The 16,282-nt window shown below is 38.5% G+C and overlaps 3 protein-coding genes across 6 annotated transcripts in view; all 3 read right to left on the reverse strand.

Annotated features, from left to right (window-relative positions):
- Positions 1–1,359: 1,359 nt before the first annotated feature.
- On the reverse strand, positions 1,360–7,614 carry tmem51b (transmembrane protein 51b). The gene is made up of 3 exons (XM_063910607.1): positions 7,324–7,614; positions 3,656–4,076; positions 1,360–2,849 (listed from the first exon to the last, which is right to left on the reverse strand). The coding sequence occupies exons 2-3, from the start codon at positions 4,060–4,062 to the stop codon at positions 2,420–2,422; spliced, it is 837 nt and encodes a 278-aa protein (XP_063766677.1). The 5' UTR covers positions 4,063–4,076; positions 7,324–7,614; the 3' UTR covers positions 1,360–2,419.
- Positions 7,615–9,038: 1,424 nt separating this feature from the next.
- On the reverse strand, positions 9,039–12,776 carry LOC134882716 (kazrin-like). Its single transcript, XM_063910608.1, has 5 exons — positions 12,525–12,776; positions 12,207–12,308; positions 11,243–11,409; positions 10,923–11,016; positions 9,039–10,384 (listed from the first exon to the last, which is right to left on the reverse strand). Exons 1-5 carry the CDS (start codon positions 12,735–12,737, stop codon positions 10,223–10,225), a joined length of 738 nt encoding a protein of 245 aa, XP_063766678.1. The 5' UTR covers positions 12,738–12,776; the 3' UTR covers positions 9,039–10,222.
- Positions 12,777–13,420: 644 nt separating this feature from the next.
- The window catches only part of LOC134882709 (kazrin-like), a 98,193-nt gene continuing 95,331 nt past the window's right edge, over positions 13,421–16,282 (reverse strand). For 3 of the 4 annotated variants that reach the window (XM_063910594.1, XM_063910593.1, XM_063910595.1), the window contains one exon: positions 14,541–16,258. In XM_063910594.1, the coding sequence (XP_063766664.1) occupies positions 16,227–16,258 (32 nt within the window). In that variant the 3' untranslated portion in view covers positions 14,541–16,226. Of the gene's footprint in view, positions 13,612–14,540; positions 16,259–16,282 lie in introns of those variants that run through there. The other variant, XR_010168187.1, reaches the window with a different exon arrangement.

Below are 16,282 nucleotides of genomic sequence, written 5' to 3' on the forward strand. Positions count from 1 at the left end.
TCACAGTCACTCTCTCTCTTTCTCTCTCTCTTTCTCTCTCTCTTTCTCTCTCCCTCTCCCTCCCTCTCTCTCTCTCTCTCTCTCTCTCTCTCTCTCTCTCTCCCTCTCTCGCCCTCTCTGTTTGTTTGTGTCTGGTTCAGTCATTGAATCCCAGCCAGGAATGTGACTGACTCCCCGGGCTGGCTCTTCCCTCAGCCAGCTGTTCCTCCCTCTGCTACATGGCAGCTGCACATTAAAAAAAGAAAAAATCCCTCTGAACTGAGGGGAGGGGCTTGACAAAATAAAGTGGATGTTGGAAATGTACAAATAAACTTTAGCATTTCATGTTTAAGGTTTAGGATCAGCAGTTTTGTCATTTTTGGAAACTTTTTTTAACATTTGTTTATTTGCTTAAGAAGGTCAGCCTGAAACTGTAGATTTTTACGCTGGTGGTAGGTAACATAGTCAAGTACTGTTCTTAAGGATATGTTTAAGTTACTCTACTGAATATCCAGTATCCACTATACGTAAAAAACATTTTTTTTAAAGAGTAATACGTTGTTACATGTCATCAAAAGTACAGAAAAAAATATTTATCATGAAAATCTCAAGAAAAACTGTAAGAGTCATTGTATAATCTGTAAAATTACGTCGTAAAAAAAAACTTAAATAATCAAAAATGTCATTAAAATGTCATTACATGGTATTTAATAAACATTAAATAAGTCATAGCAAGGTAAATCCATAAAAAAAAAACATTAAAATATGATATTATAGTATGATACAACTATAAAAATGTCACACTGTGTTTGAAAATGTTGATAAAAGAGGTATGGCATCTCAAAACAACCACACTGCAGTATAGTATGTACATATAATATTGAAAAATGTCATGGCATGTCATTAAAAACAATTAGAAAAGTTATAGTTCTGCATGTCATAAAAATGTCAAGCTATAATTAATAGCTTGACAAGAAAAACGATGTCAGCTATTTTCTCAACTAATGTGTTTGCCATCTTTCCTTGCTCCGCAGAAGTTATGTTTTCAATGCAGGCTTTTACAAGTACACTGAAGTAAATAATCTGGATAGTGCTGCTATTAATAAAATAAACATGAATAGATGGATCATTTTCTATAAACTGGTGCATTTAAGTGTTAAATATCACTCTCAAAAACGTAATCATAGAAGTATTCCAATATAACACCTAGAAAATATGACTCGACAAGTCGAATCAACCTAGTTTGGACTTTACCCTTTTCAACCACTTGAGGGTGCTGAATATTAACCGATGATTATTAAGACACCACAATTTGTGCAAAAGCAGAATGTCAAATAGGGAGTTTGTCAATGTGACACAAAAAATAACAAAGCAAACATCTACAGTTAGATTTTATTAACAGGAAGCACGATGAAGTTATTTATCTCTTTCAAAATAAATACAGCTTTATCAAATTTACAGCTTAAAATCATGGCACAAATGTATTTAGAGGACCTACTTACTTTTACTGATCTTGGTATCTAAGGGAGATAATGTTTAAAGAATTAAACGTACACAAGTAATTTTCAGTGATATTTAACAACAAAAAGTATAAAATCTTGACATGATCCTGAATAAAATAGAAAAACATTTTCCACCACTTTTTTGCAAACATCCTAAAGCATAGTTTAAACTTTTAAACTCTAAAAGAGTCCTGAAAAACAATGCATTGATAACATCCATGTTGTACCAGAAAATCCAATAGTTTTTCTGTGGTTAGTGTTACAGTAGATTATAACTGTTTTCAGTATTTTACATTTCACACTGGACATCATACGGAGGGCTTTCTCATTTTCAGGAAACAGTGTGTTCAAGACAAATACTTAAAAAACAACTTACAACAAATAACAAACATGGACAATACATTCTACATTTTGGATCTCAGTGCATTACCAATCACATAAAAGTTGCACACTGTAGGATACTTAAAAGCACATTTTTCCAGAAAATATTTTCTCTTTACCCCTTTTTGAATCACAACAATACGGTTTAAACTTCTCAAAACTAATCAGGAATAACACACCAGGAATATTTAGTTCTTCTGTAAGATGAAAAACAATTTATGCGTTTACAATATTGTCCATTAAAACGCACAAATTGTTATTCAATAAAACTGAAAGGCATGATTGGCATAAATTATGGCAGGGTGTCTATCACAAAATCTCAACTGTGACAGCAGAACCTTTAACACAGACTTAATTTTGCTTTATTACAGAATAAATATGCGTCAGCAATGAAGACAATGTTCTCATTTCAGGGGGGTCTCTCCTGCTGGGCCTCCATCACGCTGCTTCAAGCCACATTTAGCCTACTTAATGCCAACCTTGTAAATGGGTTCTCAGAAATGTTATTGGTAGTCCATTTTATACAGAGATATTTTTTCAATAATCAGCGACAGACACTACTCTAATTCTGGCACCTTATTGTCATATTGCGGTGGTGGAGTGATGGGTTCAATGGTCACTGGATTTTGTGTGGGGGTGCGGATTTGGAGGCGGAAGTCCTTCAGGTGCAGTTTATCTGACTTGATCCTCCTCACCCGGAGGGGCCGCAGTAGTCGGCTGGCCCGGCTGGCGCTGCGGGTGGGAAGGCTTGGGTTTGGCGTAAGGCCAGCGGGTTCAGCCGGAGCTGCTGCGGCATCATTCGGAGGAGCGTCTTCAGTGGGGTTGTCATTGGTCTCTCTACCCTCGTTATTCACAGCAGCTATGATGTCCTCGTAGGACGGCAGCTGGGAGGTGCTACTGCGAAGATTGCTCTGGCGGACGGGGTAGTCATCACTGCCAACAACTTCCTCGTAGCTTGGCACGTTGAATGTAGTCGGGTCTGCAGCTCTGCAAAAGAACGTCAGAGATGAGCCTCAGTGAGAAAGTGCAGTGTAAACAAAATACATAGGAAAAATAACCACTAAGGGGGCTGCAGAATCAAGCTGCTAATAGATCATTTACACGTTATCCTTTTTTATGTTGATTTTTATGTTGTTTCTTTGTATCCAGCAGAAAGAAACATTATATTTCTCTTGTTCGTGTCCCGCTATTAAATATAGGTACATTTTTCACTGTCTTTTAACTGATATTTGCTGAATGCTCCAGTATTTCACTGGCTATCTGTGTCTTTGTGTTGTCAGGTCCTGAGCAATAGGTGTAGCTACAGCACAAAAATAATGCTATGAGAGCAGCGAGACTTACCCCAAAAAGGTTGTGATTAATAAAAATAACTGATGGGCTAAAAGACACTTAAAGCATTGTGGAGTTGAACAGAAGAGTCCAGTCATAATTCTCTTGTTTCTCGTTATTTTTAAATGATCAATGTCTCTTTGATCCATTGTCATTTTAAAAATATTGACTATAGCCCCCTTTCCTCTCTCCAGAAAATCTCCCATGATAAATGTTTAGTCAGACTTCAAACTACTAAATTATGTGACAACAATATATGTCTTATGGAGAAGGGTTACTCATTTAGCTGGATCATGGTATTGATTAAAATATAGGATTCTGGCTTTTAATATTGCAGGTAGAAATGTTTCTTGTCCTAGAGGCCTGTTTTTTTCCCCAATAAAAGTAGCCTTTTGTTGGAGGTCACACTACCAGATAGAAATCAGGGTACAAAAGTTAAACAAAAAGAAAAAGCCAATACTCACTCCTCCTGCTGCCCTGCCGCGTGGTTCATGAGGGGAACTCCTGTTGCCACTGCCTGACTTCTTGCATTGCCTCGCCTCCTCTTGTTCCTCACACCAAGGAAAATGGATAAAAGCAACATGGCGGCACCAACTCCAACCAGTACCATAGCCACTGTAGGGGATTTTGAGTCTCGGTCTGTTCCTTCTTTATCATCATTGATAGGTTTACCGGTGGAGTTGCCTGCTGAGGTGGGGGTGTCCTCTCCGTCCATGGGTATCACGGTCCACACAATCATGACAATGCCCAGGGCGATGAGTCCCACTCCCAGGGCACACAGGGCATAGTGGGCCCCAGAGCCAGAGCCCTCTGAGCTTGAGGCTCTGTTGGGACGGTTGTCATCGCCGCATAAACCTCGACTTGAACACATCCCTGCAGGACAAGCTGCAACACATAGGATCACCAGTACAGTGAGAAGAGACTACAGATAAAGACGTACACCGTGAAGCTGTCATTCTGTAATCATATAAAATAATTCAAGTAATGTGATTTGACAACGATGTATTTTAGCCATGATGAGGTTGTTATGCAAACTCATGTGGTGTACAGGGAACTTTTATTCTCCTGATTTGTGCCTACTATCGACAAACGTTAGACGACAAATTTTGTATACTAGTCGATTTGAATCCAAAAGCAACAATGTTTTCTCCAAGAGCTTTTCATTCTGCACAAGTGATGCTCTTCATGCACATTCCTCCTATTTTACAGCGTTTTGTTTACAGCACGCGTTGTTCAATGTGTGATGTTGTCCATTCAAATGTTTTACATTTTAGGATTTATTGGGGAGATTTTCTCAGGGATGGTTGGTCTCAATCCTGCTCAGATTTTCTCTGAAAAGCAATTTATTGTTGCAACAAACAATTAAAACAATGTCCTGACTGAGTCTTTGCATCATGCTGCTGCTTGTCACTGTAATAAATATGCATATGTGAAAATATAATGTTATTTTAAAGCTTTGAGACATTTTTGAGAATCACGAGTGGGAGAGAAGGATGAAAAGAAAACAGGTTAAATTTAAACAACAAGTGTGGTAGCCCCATACATGTCTTAACATGAAAAACTGAGAGACAGTTTCAATGAGCCGAATGACTCACATTCAAAGAATGGCACGACACAAAAAAAGGCCTTGGTGATATAACAGAATGTCAACGTATATCATGACAAATACTAAAACACAATTGGCATGAAAACCATTGAATGAAAATCACATCAGTTTAGTGGTATCAGGAGAATTTGCAGTTAACAAACGGTCTGCAACAAACAAGTGGATGAATGAAAATACAGATTACAAGAAAACAGGGTAAAATGAAAGTTCCACCAGATATCTAACACTTAAGTCCCCAAATCTATGGATCTACACGGTGTGCATCAGACCACAGATTACCAGGTAAAAGCTTTCAAACTGCAATCTAAATGTTGTCAGGCTGGTCTGAAGTAATCTTTGTTTCCAGTAAAAGAAATTCATGGCAGGTCTAAAATACATGTGTACACTTCAGGGCAAATGTTTGAGGTGACATGGATGATAAATGATTTGACCTTGTGATACAGAGAGTCAGCTGGAAATACAACACATATGTTGTTCAAAGCAAGTATCAGTCTCTTTCTACCTATTGTAAAGTTCAAGAGTTTATCATACCATTGTTTCTTACACACACTCGCTTCGGGGGTTACCATGCTTTGAATTTTGAGACCACTGTGTTTTAGGACTCACACACACCTTATTTCCCCAATCTGTGCTGATCTGCCATTTTCAATATTTTGAAAAAAAATGAACAGAAGACAAGTAGGCAGCTAGAAAAGCTTTGTAAATAAAAAGTAGTTTAAACTGAACTACCTTAAGGGGTTAGCTCAAACAATTACAGGGCTGTATATTTACGGTAACATTATAATTATTCCCAGATCCATCCTAGTGTGCTCTTAAGTATATTACCTCTGCGGTGGGATTAGCAATCCTGTAAACGGACTAAAAAATGAGTCAGTAGAAAAGTAAGTAGAAAGTAGGTATTTCTGTTAAAACTTTAATCATTATCAGGCCAGCAGCTGCTGCTCTATCCTCAGGACAAATTTTACACACATTGAGCAAAATTGTGTTTACACAAGAACTGATTGCATTTTAATTCATTATTTAAGAGGAAAGTATTTTAAGCAAGTCACCAATGTGCCAAAATGCAAATTAATTAGTTCAACCCTTAGTACGGAGCACACCCTGCAATTAAGTTTCCTATTATTCTGACAAAGAAATGATGGTAAGGGCAGGGGAGCCAGATGAATCTAATTTAGGGTTCCTGAATTCTCTGTACACAGACTGGAAAAACGGAATTGATACACAGGCACCAGTGCATTTACTTGTGATACTGAAGCTCATTGATATTGAAATGTCGATATAACACGGGTCTTTGCTGTGAAGGAAGAGACTTTACTATTTTGTGTACAATGTTACGCGCTTGTACCAAACTATCAGTTGTGAATGTAACAACAAGGCCTCACCGGAAATCCAAAGTTGGGACTTAAATGTCCTGCTGTTATTGTTGATGTAAGAAAAAATGTTTTGAATAGAAGAGTTTAATTTGCATGTTTGCATGTGTCGTATTGTTATATATCAAGGTTGTTGATAATATTGTGATGTTGTTTAGCCATATTTCACAACACTAAAACACACTTTAGGAATTCAAGTACCAGACCTTGTGCCAATGCTTTGATCCAATACACTGGATTACTACAGGGAGAAGTACCGTCTTTATTAAACAGAACAAATATTAGTTCTGAAATGACTCACCCACATTACATAAAGTTAAAACGATATAAATGAAACAGAGTATATATCTTTGAAAAGGGAAGTAGTGCTATTGATTCAGTATTAGTAGGTGTCTCTCCTGTAGATAAGTAGTGAATTTGTTATCAGAGATAAAACAACTGGATCCGTGCAACCCTACTTCAGTACATCCAGTTTGATCACTGACTGAAAACATCAGGCTTCCTCATCGCCTTGTGTGTTTTGCTAAATAATGCCATAGAGGGGCCTGTAGGCTTCACACATACATGCCCTGTTGTTGACCTGCATTTAATTTAGAACCACAATTACTGTACAACCTCCATTATAAAGGCAAAACATGGAAACCAGATTGGTGTCATGGTGTTGTTTTCTGTCTGTGATTATGTTAGTTTGCATGCTGACCTTCTGTCTCCTTCATAGTTTTTTTTCTTATCACAAAAAAAACTTCAGCTTTCCTGCATGTTAATGGCTGGGCGGTGTGCATGGGTGTGTCCTGTTTAACATCAGGACATTTCCAGTATTAAAAGCGATATATCCTTTTATAAGGACAGTCCTGCCGTCTGCTTCTTTTCGGCTTCTCTATGGATAACATTATCTGCAACAACAAATGAAATACTACTAGGCTACTACTAATGAGTGTGTACGTCCAGACAGCGATTGTATTGTTAGTGAAGTAGGAAGGGACCTCAGAGGGAAGACACGTCCCCTCACAGGAGCTGCACTAAAAACTCAACTTATCCGGAGAGAGCTCTGATTCAAAACACCGTAAAAATAAATTCACACCCCATCCCTGGGCTTTGGTGAATCTGATAGTGTTTATGGTTTAACGTGGGGGATGAGATCTGGAAGAGGCCTTACCTTTCCGCCGTTCACTGCCCAGAAACTTCCCTCCTCACCGGTGAGTTACCTGAATCACGCACGCAGGTGTTTTCAGGAAGATCTCACGAGAAAAAAGGAAGATATAGACGCTAAAATCCGACACCCTGTTCAACTGAGATTTTAAAATAAAAAAACGCTATAATAATAAATAAAATGTTAGCTGCTACAGGTGACAATGTTTTAAGAAGAACTTTGTTCAAATTCCAGTCGTAGTGAAACCTCCCTCCCCTGGTTGTAAAGACTGTCTGTCCCCCGCCTGGTCCTAGTGCCGCTCGGCTGAACTTCCTCTGGGGACAGGTAAGTGGGACAAGGACACACCCAGAAACAGAATAATAAAATAATATATTAAAACAAGGTAGTCAGTTAACCCCTTAATGTTATGCATGTCCTCATTTTATTCAGATCTTTCTAAAATAAACTATTTTAGAAAATGTCTCTTTTACAGTCCCTCAACATTTGTTCTTGATTAATAATACACAAAATATATAATATTCCAGATAGTCTTCAACCAGCTTCTTTTGTTTGACCATCTATCATATAAGATAAATAAATGCAGCCAATTGTTACTATTGAGAAGCTGAAAACAGGTCATATTCAGAATTTAGCTAGAAAATATCTTAAACTATCAATCAATTTAACTCGTATAATTATTGTTAACTTATAATTGAATCCGAATTAAGGGTGGCATTAGCTTTGCAAACAGTTTCCTTGATTGTTTAGTAGAGGAAATCAACTATTATAAAATGTTAAAATGTGTCTTTGGTATTCAAATATTATTTATGGCAGGGGGTTGTATGTATCCTCACGAACGTCCTGAGTACACGTCACAAAAACACACGCAAATAGCTGTGGCTTCAGATCGATGGCTTCTCACAATCTTCATCAGCGGATGAAGTTGCCCAGTTTTTGTGGAATTTAATATGTTCAAACTCCCATTTTCATTTAATCTCACCATGTACAGTACAAAAAACACTGCAATGTAAATGTTTTCACATTTACAGCTCAAAAACTAGGCAAACCACATCTGCTGAGGAAGATGGAGGGATACGATCAAAAGCAGGATATTGATTTTGTGGTGAGAATGATTTTGTCAATTGCTGTTACCAAATACAATAAATATAAACTTTTATCAATGAAAATGTGAAGAAAATCTGACATGATAAAAGTTGTATTTGTTGTAATTTAGAAGAGGCTGATCTAGGTTATGATTTTAGGCATGAGCATAACTGTAGGTCCCCCTATCCCATAGAGATTGGGGACCAAAGGTTTTGGGTGTATTGCCTTTACTGTGGTGGTTAATCAATGGACTGGCTGTCATGAAGTTTGTTTTGTGTGCAAAATTTTACTTTATTTTTTGTTTTGATCTTGTTGAAAGGTATCCTTGATATGGTTTTGCTGGGTAGTTTTAAGGTGCGACTGCGTTTCAGACTCACCTTAAGGTTAAACAATCATTCAATCGTATGTGAACAAAATCTAAAACATATTTTCGATGCATTATTCAAGTCAAAAGCTTTTAAAACAAACAAATAAAAAGGCTATGTGACTAATATGACACTTGTCATATCCATATGTTTCTGAAATAGCATAATATGCACAACAAATCCATATATTTTCAAAATCTTCACAGGATTAAGAATCCCTGAGAGATTTCAATAAAGTGGTCTTGATAATAACAATGACAGGGCTGGGATAGATAGGTTGACCATAATTTCAGCTTTAATGTCGATGTAAATTAGCTCTGACAGCTGGGGAATAGAGACAGGTAAACGTCATAGAAGACACCATTGTACTTTCACTCTGTTTCCATACAGGTTTGAACTGGTGTAATCTTCTCACTTAAACAAGTTTGCCCTTGGTTAATAAACCAGTCGCCCAGAAAGTCACAGACAAACCTGTTTTCTATTTGTTGACCCCGGGCGTTCGGCTGCACACAGTGGGGCCCTGTGGTATCTCATACGCTTGTTTTCATGCTCAGGAGGAAACTTTAAACAACTATGTGTTATAAAACATGATTAAACATTACAAAATATACCATTACATTCTCTCTCTTTACTTTATAATATAAGTAACGTAATTCCATTTCTTCAGTGCTTGTACAGTATAAACATGTAGAGATCAATTGCTTACAGTTTTACACATTAACACTTTCATAACTCAACATTTAAAATTGTGTTTCATCTTTATACTGTGGGATGTTTTTTTCAATACAAACCTCTAAACATTCACATTTAATGTGAACCAAAAGGATATCCGTTCTTTCATTAAATGAAAAGATTATGTAACTGTTTTACCAGATTTGGCTTTCCCACATATCAAAAATTGGCTACTATTTGCAGTATTAATAACAGTTGTGATAACATAACGCCTCAGTGTAGAGCTTCTGACCGCACACAGTTCATGTCTCCACAGAAGATTAACAGAGGATATGTATCTACCGTGAAAACATGTTATGACTTATTAATCATTTAATGTAAGAAATAGTTAGAGCAGAACACAACAGTGCTGGGAGACCTGTTTGTATAAGGCATCAAAGAAGAACAACATTGTTTTCAGGTATTTGTGTAGGTAACTCAAAATACTCGTAATAAGAAACTCATCCGGACATTTCGTTGGAAATCTAACAAACTAAATCTCCTTCTTCCTTATATTTACAACTTCCAGCTCAAAAATGACCTTTGTTTCTATTCATGGTAAGTGTTATTCTTATATTGGACAAAATAAGAATATATTGGAATTATTAAGGGGTTCATTCCTTTAAGACTTCCCCTTAAAAGTCAAACGATGCCGAGTGTAGGTTGCTCTCAGTAGTAAACAACTATAATACAATAACAATGTAAACAATGGTAACAATGTGGGCCAACTGGAAGGCTGAGGCTGGTCACACGTTGGTGATTTCTACACTCTTGTAAGTGTGCATCGGGCTGCCTCTGGCCCGCGGGACGGCCTGGACCCGGGCCTCTCTGGGCGGAGAGCCACAGCTGCCATGGAAGCCCAGACCTCTCTCCACTGAGTGGCTGCTAGCATGTAACCTCAGCGGACTCTGGGAAAATAAAGAGGCATTAAACAGTAGGTGGATTTTATTTCTCAAAGTAAGACATCATATTAAAAAAATCATCAAATCCAATTATTGTCAGTTAAATAGAAGTGAAACTGTCCAAATAACTACCACTACATTGCAGGACTACTCACTAATGTTGATAAACAAATACAGCCCCCTTTTCCCCCCCTACAAATACTTATTTTATATCCATATTGTCAAATCAAGCTGCAACAAACAATTCACATTTGCTAAATGCGTCACCCTTCTAAACCTTGCAAAAAATGTAACTTCCTCTCCTTATTCGTAATCCCATTGTCAACTCAACTCACATGGGGAAATACATCCTATATGAGGAAGGAACTCTCTCTCAAAAATTAGAGGTACATTTATTTTCTTTATTCATGCATGTGTTGTTTGGGAGGAAATTGCAGCTGTTTAAAGTGCATTACAACAAAAATGAACAAATATATATTTGTATGTAAATGTATGTAAAATATCTGCTCCAATTATAGGATTTGAGTGTCAAATGAAATGATACCTTGCCTGATCTTCTTATCGACACCCTCTCCTCAGCAAAGCGCTTTACAGCCACAGGTGAAGAACTGATCACTTCACTTCCCTTTTCTGCACTGCTGTGAATACAAGGCATTAGAAGACATATTAGTGTATGTGCATGAACTTTAAATAATGCATACAATTACATTATATTCGCAAGATTAACAAGACCCTGGAATTTTATAAGGCAAAAACAACTGGAATGGATGTATCTTTTATTTCATAGAACAAAATAACTTGCTTTCAAGTAAATTGTTTTTCAGTAAAACAATTATGCAAAACAGTTTGAGGGTTTTAAGCTACCTGTTAGGGACCGCGAGTGATTTCATCTCTTCATACAGGTGCCGATGCAGCATGTGCTTGTTGCTGGGGATCCCCAAAGCTTTTGTCATGGCGTCTGAGTCAAAGGATGGTTCCAGAACCATCACAGCTCCATGAATCCCTTTACCCTGAAGATTGTCTGAAAACTCCTGAGAAGCACATAGTGAACCCACACACAGACTTTAGACTTTATATACTGGCCTGCAGAAAACAATAGATAGAAGATAGAATCGGAGGATGAAACCCTCTTTATTTGTCACATACATGCACACAGCAGAGCACACACAGTGAAATTGGTCCTCTGCTTTTAACCCATCCTAGTACTAGGAGCAGTGGGCAGCTATTGTGCAGCGCCCGGGGAGCAATGGGGAGGGGGGATTGGAGGTATCCGGTGCCTTGCTCAAGGGCACCACAGCAGGGCCCAGGAGGTGAACTGGGGCCTCTCCAAGTAGCACTCCACTTTCCATATTTCAAGTCTGTTTGGGGACCGGCGACCCTACGATTCCCAGTCCAAGCCCCTACTGACTGAGCCACTGCTGGACCCAACTGAGCCACTGCTGGACCCAACTGAGCCACTGCTGGCTGAATATTGGTACAAAGGTCAAATTTAATAGCAAATAAATGCCAACCACAGTCATAGCCAAGCTAAAAAAAAACGTTTAGTTGTTTCCAGGCAGGCCGATATAGTGTTTTACTTTCAAGAGCTAAAGGTTAACCAAAAATAAGCTGATCAAAACAAGAACAATGAGTCTGATGACGGGTGAAAAATTACCCATTGTGGATCCTGAAAAACATATATTTTGGGTATTTCTATAAATGTGTTTTGTTCTGTAATGTTTCAGCAGTGATGTGGCACCATAACAACCCTAGAGAGTGGTATCTGGTTCCAGTCTGCCCCAAAGATCTCTGGAGCAACACAAGATACCGTCACTGACCTCCCACCCACCTTGAGGTCTATGTCTCTGATCCACTTCATTACTCTGTGACTCGTCCAAACAATGGGCTCTCGGTCTTGGTCCTCACATTTTGCCCGCTGTGCCTGCAGGGCCTGCAAGAAGACAACACAATTTAATGCAAAAGCTCTTGTATGGCGGTGTCTGAAGACAGAAGGAGGTCAGGATAGGATAAGGGCTGCTGAGATCATGCACTCAAGCTACAGGTATGGTGGATAATAATGAGAATCATGTTCAGATATGGGAGGGTAGTCAAGGAACTAGCAATACATTTATTTTAATCTCTTGTGAATTTTGCTGAATAATCTGACCTCTTTATCAAAGTTGAGTATCTGCAGGAGCTGGATTGCCAGGAGGAGACTGGTCTGATGGAACTGGTCAGTGATATTGAACAATCTCTCCAGGTCTCTGCGGCTCAGCGAGTTCAGCACCCGGCCGTCCACCAGATGGGTCTGAAAGGTCTGTGAATATTGAGGCAACCCCACGTCACTCAGCCATGATGTGGCAACCCAGTGATGGTCCATCTCGGACGCTTTCGATAGTCTGGAAGATGACAAGACACCACAAAGATTTAAGATCATTTTCTTAAGTGAAAGGAGCAACACACCACTGGGATATATCATCAGCTAAATATAATTACACTCTCAAACAAGTGCTAATGATGCTTACAAATGTTCTCTGATATTGTTATGCTATTGAATATGATATTGTTTTTACTGATCATTTAAACAATTTTATATGATGATGGTTAGGTTAATTCTATTTAAATCCTAATCTGTACAGTGTAAAGCTGTCAGATACATGTAATGGGACAACAAGTACAATATTTCAATCTGGATTGTAAAGGACTAGAAATATGAAGTAGTATGTAAAGTCAATGCCCAAGTACCTCATGTCTGTCCTTAATTACAGTACTTTATTAAACCTACTTGGACACATTTTTATACAACAACTAGATGTTTTTTCATTGTTTAATTTGTTGTGTCTCACCCTTGGTCTCCTTCAGCTCTCCTGTAGTCCTCAATGGCCAGCCTCAGTTTTCTGCAGTGAATTGGATTACTGATACCAAGACCTAACTCTAAGTCCTCATCTGTCAGGCCTAGCAGCACCTAAAGAGCACAAATACAGTTCTTAATCAAACAAGAATAGCATGACACCACACTCTGAGCCACAAAGCAAACATAAACCACTTTAACCAAAGTTGTACCTTGCCACTTTTGACGTTTTCAGAGCAGGCCCGGATGTACATGGGCATCCCCATGACAACCTCCAGCCAGGCCTGCACTGCACCTGCCCTCCACTGCGACATGCATGTGTTTCGAGTGAGGTTGGCCTGCTGGAGGCGGTCCAGCTGCTCCTCTCCGTCAGACAGGCTCTGCTGTGTGAGGCTGTCAGAGTCTGGATTGGTCAAGAGAAGTTATGGTGTGGCATAGAGGAGGGGTTCAGGGTCAGAGGGATATGGAAATCAAAAGAAGTGACTCATCTGGAGAAGGGTAAACATCAAATCAGTGGGTGTCTATATAAAAAAAATACACCCCACTTCATGGTGTCACAATACGGAGCCCAAAATTATTGCTACATTAAAATATTAGAATCAGAGTAAACTGGATGAAAAGTAGTTTTAACCCTTTCAAAAAAATGTTTTCAATGCCAACTTATTGCCACTAGGAGGAGCCAGAACCATTCCTTGAAACTTCACTTCCTGAGTCTTTGAAAGACGAATGAATTTTGAATAAGCTTACTAGTTTTTTATAAAGACATCACATAAATAAAACAATATAATTGAGTCCATATGAAATACAACTCATTTATATAGAGCGTAGTGGTTCGGTGAGTTCTAAAACAACTGCAACAAGTTTAGTGAAGTTGTTAAAATACTATCTGATGATTATGAGGAGACTTACGACCGTTAGGAGAATGTATTAGAGACACAGGGATTATTCATAAAACACCATGCTCCTGCCCATTAATCACCTGTCTCAACAACAGGAAAACACTGATTCATACTGAAACAACAAATCCAGGATGAACTCTGTGTGTTTACCTGACTCGTATCCACATGCTGACAAAAACGCTGCATGCAAAGTCCAACGCCTCTTTTTTTCAAAGAGAAATTACACAAACGGGATTTTTTTTTTCTTCAAATGGACCTGAGTGATATGAATAATCCCCAGAGTTCAGAAACAGACAGCAGGTATTCACAGATGAGGAGTTACTCACGGGCAGGAGAGAATTGCCATTAGAAATGGCAGGAGGAGAGGGAGAGACACATTAGACTGGGACACAAGAACAAGAGTACTCATGGAACAGAAAACTGCCACATAGGATGTATTCAGTTACTAGTTTTATTTTTAAAATAAGATTTCATTTCAATTATAATTCATTTTTGTAAATGCTAAAACCTCCTCAACATCTGGCTGCAACAGCTGCAGCAGATAAATATTTGAAGTTACCTCTACTTTTTGTCTTTTTAAATAAAATACTTCAATAGATTTAATCTTTTATGCAACATCTCCTAAATTACAAAGCAGTTAACATAGAATTATTAGAGCCACATTTGCAAGAAATGAGGAGGGATTCTACACAAAGCAAAACAAAAAAGAAAAAAGGGGACCGTGCATTCATAATGCAAGGAGATAACTCTGCTAAGGGAAAAGGGAACACAGGAGCAACACAGGATTGTGGATATTATTAATTTGATTGGCAATGAATGGACATCTAATCAAAGCAACACAGAGGGATCATGCAGGTGTGTAATGCACATTCCTTCGTCTTATATTGGCATGTTAGATAGCGCTCTGTAAGATATGAGTCAGACATAAACAATGACACGAGGCTAGTGCTAACAGTGACAGAATGATACGAAGGTTTTCTAAAGTCAGTGTTTAACCTTTGGCATTTGCACATGTTATTTTTACTGCATAGCAGAGGTGTGCCTGAGTAAGCATCACTGTTCATATTTTGTTTTTGCATTCAGGTCTGAGCAACTATATATTTTAAGGATGTTTGCCCTTTAAACCCTTGTTGGCCAGTTGTTATTTAGAGGAACTGATAATATTAATCATCAATTTGAAAAGGAAGCCTTTATGAAAAAATCACTGCCGCCCACATTATGATATGTTTAAATACTGTGAGCCAGCATTTGTCAAAAAACCTTGACAGCAACAATGTACCAGTAATGCCTCTCAAAGTAAGTATTACTTTTCATAAAACCACAGAATATGGCCAATTATAACTCCAAGTGATGAATTTCTTTTGAAACCAATCAGGAAATATCTCTTTCATAATAAGAAATGGGCCAAGAGTGGCAATAAGAAGAAAATTAGATATCAGTGTAGCAAAGCATGAAAAAAGCAACTGTAAAGTAACAAAAGCCAAATGACACTTACAGTAAAAACACTCGATTCACAATAACTCCTATTTACATATGAACAGCAGTCCTTCAAGTCTCCAGTTATAAAAAACAAAACATTAAAGACATTTGGAAGATAATACAGCATTAACATGTCTACACATAATAGTAACCCCATGTATATATTTATATGCATGTAAACATATATACATATGCATACATGTACATCTATAAATATATATCTAATTTACAAACATACAATTTAAGGTTGATATACTGTACATTTAAGGGGATAGCAGTCGCAGGCTTTTCTTTTCAAATGTACCCGCCTCCCACCTCCACACACACACACACACACACACACACACACACACACACACACACACACACACACACACACACACACACACACACACACACACACACACACACACACACACACACACACACACACACACACACACACACACACACACACACACACACACACACACACACACACACACACACACACACTCAGCATCACCAGTCGGCATCCTCCTCTATGTAATAATCAGGGGTGGCTGTACCATCAAACAGGCCGGGGTCCAGTGACTTGCGCTGCTTGCCTCGAGCGAACACCCGTGACAGGGATCCCAGAGTCATCTTCTCCTTCTTCTTTTTACGCTTCTGGTCCTCCAGATCCTCCATGGACTGAACGGAAAAGAGCAGACAGCA

This window comes from Eleginops maclovinus, chromosome 20 (genome assembly GCF_036324505.1).
Source record: "Eleginops maclovinus isolate JMC-PN-2008 ecotype Puerto Natales chromosome 20, JC_Emac_rtc_rv5, whole genome shotgun sequence".
Taxonomy (NCBI): Eukaryota; Metazoa; Chordata; class Actinopteri; order Perciformes; family Eleginopidae; genus Eleginops; species Eleginops maclovinus.

Excerpts from the sequence above, each read along its gene's own strand:
- LOC134882716 (XM_063910608.1), bottom strand. The coding sequence starts at position 12,737 with ATGGACCATCACTGGGTTGCCACATCATGGCTGAGTGACGTGGGGTTG. Across the intron at positions 12,309-12,524 it reads TACTCAACTTTGATAAAGAG|GCCCTGCAGGCACAGCGGGC; the intron begins GTCAGATTATTC and ends GTCTTCTTGCAG. Across the intron at positions 11,410-12,206 it reads TCAGAGACATAGACCTCAAG|GAGTTTTCAGACAATCTTCA; the intron begins GTGGGTGGGAGG and ends TGTGCTTCTCAG.
- tmem51b (XM_063910607.1), bottom strand. The coding sequence starts at position 4,062 with ATGTGTTCAAGTCGAGGTTTATGCGGCGATGACAACCGTCCCAACAGA. Across the intron at positions 2,850-3,655 it reads GCGGCAGGGCAGCAGGAGGA|AGCTGCAGACCCGACTACAT; the intron begins GTGAGTATTGGC and ends GTTCTTTTGCAG.